The sequence below is a fragment of the Chaetura pelagica genome, unplaced genomic scaffold, assembly GCF_000747805.2.
Source record: "Chaetura pelagica isolate M959 unplaced genomic scaffold, ChaPel_1.0 scaffold107, whole genome shotgun sequence".
Lineage (NCBI taxonomy): Eukaryota > Metazoa > Chordata > Aves > Apodiformes > Apodidae > Chaetura > Chaetura pelagica.
The window spans coordinates 80,044-84,606 of NW_009953979.1; the positions used below are offsets into that span (position 1 = coordinate 80,044).

The 4,563-nt window shown below is 60.4% G+C and overlaps 1 protein-coding gene across 1 annotated transcript in view; it reads right to left on the reverse strand.

The window, feature by feature from the left end:
* Positions 1-4,563, reverse strand: part of DNMT3A (DNA (cytosine-5-)-methyltransferase 3 alpha) — a 43,082-nt gene that overhangs the window by 20,176 nt on the left and 18,343 nt on the right. The window contains exons 2-3 of the mRNA XM_010002202.1: positions 4,243-4,347; positions 33-131 (exon numbers count right to left, since the gene is read on the reverse strand). Of these exons, the coding sequence (XP_010000504.1) occupies positions 33-131; positions 4,243-4,347 (204 nt within the window). The remainder of the gene's footprint in view (positions 1-32; positions 132-4,242; positions 4,348-4,563) is intronic.

Below are 4,563 nucleotides of genomic sequence, written 5' to 3' on the forward strand. Positions count from 1 at the left end.
CTCCTGCCCCCTTCTTTCCCCTGCCCCCCAGTATCCCCTTCCCCGTCCCCGTTGGGCAGCGGCTCGGCCGGGGTGGCCTCCGGGCACTTGGGGACGGCTGCTGTGTCCTTGGGGGTGTCACTGCTCTCCGCCTGCCGGGAAGGAGATGGGAAACAACAGGATGAGAGAGAAAGGCCCCAAGGTCCTCCTGGTGCTGGGGTAACAGTGGGACTTGAGGATCTTAGAAGATCTTCTCCAACCACATTCCATGATGCTATGGCCAGGGGACATGGCTCCAGCCTGCACCGCACCAGCCACCACCACCACCGAACCACCACCTTCTGTGTCCTGTCCCTGGCCCCACTCCCCCACTGCAAGTGGCACAACACGAAGGTGTCCCCAGGACCACAGCCCACATCCCCAGGGACACAGCTCCACCATTCAGGGATGATCTGGGGACCAAAGTAACAAAAAGACCAAGTTCCACCTCTGGAATCTCAGGGAGGTTGGGGCGCAGATGCCTGCAGGATGGGATGGGGTTATAATGGCACCCTCAGGACCAGGACACACGGCGATGGAGCCCTCGGGACATGGACACACTGCTGTGACACCCTCAGGATAAGGACATGTTGCCATGGCACCTATAGGACCAGGACACACTGCCATGGGACAAAAGGACCAGGACACATTTCCATGGCACCTTCAGGACTGGAACGCATGGACATGACACCCTCAGGACTGTGATACAATGCCATGGACACCTCAGGACTAGGACAGAAGGCCATGGCACCATCAAGGCCCAAGACATGCTGTCATGACACCTTCAGGACCATAACATGCTGCTGTGACTCCCTCGGGACCAGGACACACGGTCGTGACATCCGCAGGATCAAGACAAATGCAGGCGACACCATGAGGACATGAAACCACGGCACACTCAGAACCAGGACTCACAGCCATGGCAGCTTCAAGTCCAGGAAAAGTGGCCAAGAAACCCTTAGAACAAAGCCACATTGCAGTGACACTCTCAGAACCAGGACACCATGGCCCTGAGGACATTGACACACCACCATGTCACCCTCAGGACTCGAACACAACATCATGACACACTCAGGAGCAGGACACACCAGTGTAGCACCTTCAGGATGAGAAGACACTCCCATGGCACCCTCAAGAGCAAGACGTGGACAGGACACCCTCAGGCCCAGGACCATCTGCCAAGGCAGTCTCAGGCCCAGGACACACTCCCATAGCAACCTCAGGACCAGGACATGGAGCTGTGGCACCCTCAGGACAAGGATATGAACTCATGGCACCCTCAGCACCAGGCCACACTACCACAATATCCTTAGGACTAGGAAAAACTGCCATGTCACCCTCAGGATCAGGACATATGGACATCACAGAACCACAGCCCCACAGAATGGTTTGGACCCTTCATTGTCCTTCTCTGCACATGCTCTAGCCCCTCAGTCTCTTTTCTTACCCAAAACTGAGCCCAAGATTTGAGGTGCAAATGGCACCTTCATGATGAGGACACACTGTCACAAAAACCAGGACTGAGATACACAACCATGACACCCTCAGGACCAGGATACTCCATCACAACATCCTTATGATAAGGAAAAGCAAACCCACAGCACCCTCTGGAGCAGGACATGATGCCATCACAACCTCAGGACTAGGTCATGGTGCCATGAGGTCCTCAGGACTGGGACACCCATGTCAATCTCAGGAGCAGGATAGGAGATGGGGAGCAGTGGAGAATGCTCAGTTCCCTCCTGGGTCTGCTCTGGCGTGCACGGGCTCACCTGGGGTGGCACTGGGAGACCCTCCTGCATGTCCCCAGCAAATAGCATGTCCCCAGGATGCCCCATAAGGTGACAGGGTGTCCTGGAGCTAATGCCGAACTAACAGCCAGACCTGGCACCAGCCAGGGTGCCCATGGTCCCTGGTCCCCAGCTGCCATTCCCCAGGGTCCTTGGCTGCCACACCTGAGGGTTCCAAGCTGCCCTCTCCCAGGGTCCCCTGGGTGCCATCCTCAGGGTCCCCAGCTGCCACCCCTCCATTATCCCCAGCTGCCATCCCTGGTGTCTCTGGCCAGCTCAGGGGGTGCTGGCAGGGTCCTGGTCACCCCCAGCCTTGCTCCCATCCCCCTGCCAGGGCTGCATCCTGCACAGAAACAATCCTGAGCTTCCCAGGAGGAAATGAGAAGGGCTGGAACATGCTCTGGGCTGGGGACTAGGAGGGGGTCTCAGTGGTACTGGGGCCTGGGCTGACACTGGCACCGGGATCACTGGGATGCTTCGCTTGTGTTGGGATGGTGAAAGGGAGCCCTGGACCCCCTAGTTCTACTCCTTGTGGCCTGTCCCTGGCGAGAGTCTGGAGACACTCTGCCTTCCTGCCCCCCACCCTCTTCCTCTGGGCCTGGGAATGGCTGCAGTCACTTCCCTGCTCCCTCCCCACACTGGGCCCTGGCCAAGGCTGAGTCTCAGCTGGGACCTGCCGGCACGCACGGCCCCACACCAGTCCCACACCAGGACCAGGGACATCTCATGCCCCGTGGTCCTCAACCCTGGTTCTGGAGCACCGATGGCAGCTCCAACCCCACAGGACCCCTCCTCTGAGGCCAGGGGGGCACACGGGGAGGTGGTGGCCTCTGGCTGTGCTCCCTTTGCCAGGTGGAAGGTGCCAGGGAGTTGGTGCTGGCTGCAACACTGGCCCTGGAGCCCCTGCCCATGGTGGCATCGCAGTGCCAGGCCTCAGGTACCACCTGGGAGCCATGGCACTGCTTGGCACTGCTCAGCACCTCATAGCACAGCACAGCTCAGGACGACATGGCACAGCCCAACATGGCAGAGCAGGGCCCAACATGGCACAGCTCAACATGGCACAGCCCAACACAGCACAGCACGGCCTGACGTGGCCCAGCACAGCTCGATGTGGCAAAGCCCAACATGGCCCAACACGTAACGACACAGCTAAACATGGCACAGCCCAACATGTCACAACACAGCCCGACATGGCATGACATGGCCCAACATGAAACTGCACAGTTCAACATGGCCCAACACAACACGGCCAGCAGGTGCTGCTGGCACTGGCCCCACAGGGCTCCCCAGTGGGAGGATATTTTTAGCAGCTTGTGCCTGGTTGGGGCTTTCCTGGCCTCCTGGAAATGCCAGAGATTTGGCAGAGCCAGCAGGGCTTGGCCATGCCACAAAAGTGCTGTTGGTGTTTGGCAGAGCCATTTTGTCAGTACCAGTGGGGTCTGGTGGTGCTGGGGGAGGTTTGGTAGTGCTGGGGAAGATTTGGTGGTGCTGGGGAAGGTTTGGCAATTCTGATGAGGTTCTGGCAGTGCTGGGGGGAGGGGGTGGTGTGGCAATTCTGGGTGTGTTTGGCAATGCCAGGGGGTTTTGGGAGAGCTTGGGGGGTGCAGCAGCTCTGCTCACTCAGCAGATGGAGCCATGCACAGGGCAACATGCTGGGATGGGCACCGGGAGTGCCTGCTCTGTGCAGCGGAGCCAGGGGGGCTCCAGAGCTGCCTGCTCTGATGGCCAGAGAGCTCCCGGTTCCCAGGGTCTGGCTGTTAATGACACTTTCCCGGTCTGTCCCAGTGCCAGCATTGTCTGGCCACCGGAATGGCCACCCCCACCCCAGCACAGCCCAACCACCCCGGCAGGTCCAGACAAGGAACTGGAATGGGGACAGGCAGCAGGGATTGGCACAGAGGGTGGGGATGGGGACAGGCAGGAGGGATGGGGAAAGGCAGCAGGGACGAGGAAATGACCCAGCACAGGATTATCCCATTCTGTGTCCAGAAACATTTCCAGAGCATTTTCTCGACCAACAGCAGTGACAGCGCCTGGTCCCACTTGTGTCCTCAGGGTGCTCAGCCCCTCTGTCCCCTACTGCAGGGCTGGGGGACAGGGACAGAGACATGGATGGGGACAGGGACGCTGATGGAGCCACACACCACGTGCTGAGCCACCACCTCTGCCAGTCCAGTGTCCTCATCCCAGCGTCCCCACCCTGGTCTCCTCATCCCTATGTCCCACCAAACGTCACCCAAGCCCCGAGCACCCCGCGACACCCCGGCATGGTCAGGGCATCCTGTGCCCACCGTGACGCTCCCCATTTTGGTGGCCCTGACCGACAGCTCGGTACGATGGAGCTGGGGATGTCCGCGAGGGCTTGGTGCTGGCCCCACAGCCCTGCCCCACTGCCTGGCAGGCTGGGGGGCTCCTGGCGCTGGCGGCTCACCTGGGTGTGTTTGCGCTTGCGGCCCGGCCGCCCGGCTTTCCTCATGGCCGTCCCTGGCTCTGATTTCTCCTCCTTGCTGGGGCTCTCCTCAGGATCCTCTTCCCCCTGCGAGCAGGGGACAGAGACCAGGGTTATGGCACCGGAGCCAGATTCCACCACGTCCAGTTGCCCGAGCACTGCGGTGCCCAAGCGGGGAGCGCTGCCCAGGCACCGCGGCGTGCTGGGGTGCATGGACCACATGGAGCCCCCGGCGCGTTGGGAGGTGAGGCTGGTTCCACCTGAACCCCAGAAGATGCCGGCAGCGGCAGCCAAGGCAGGAAA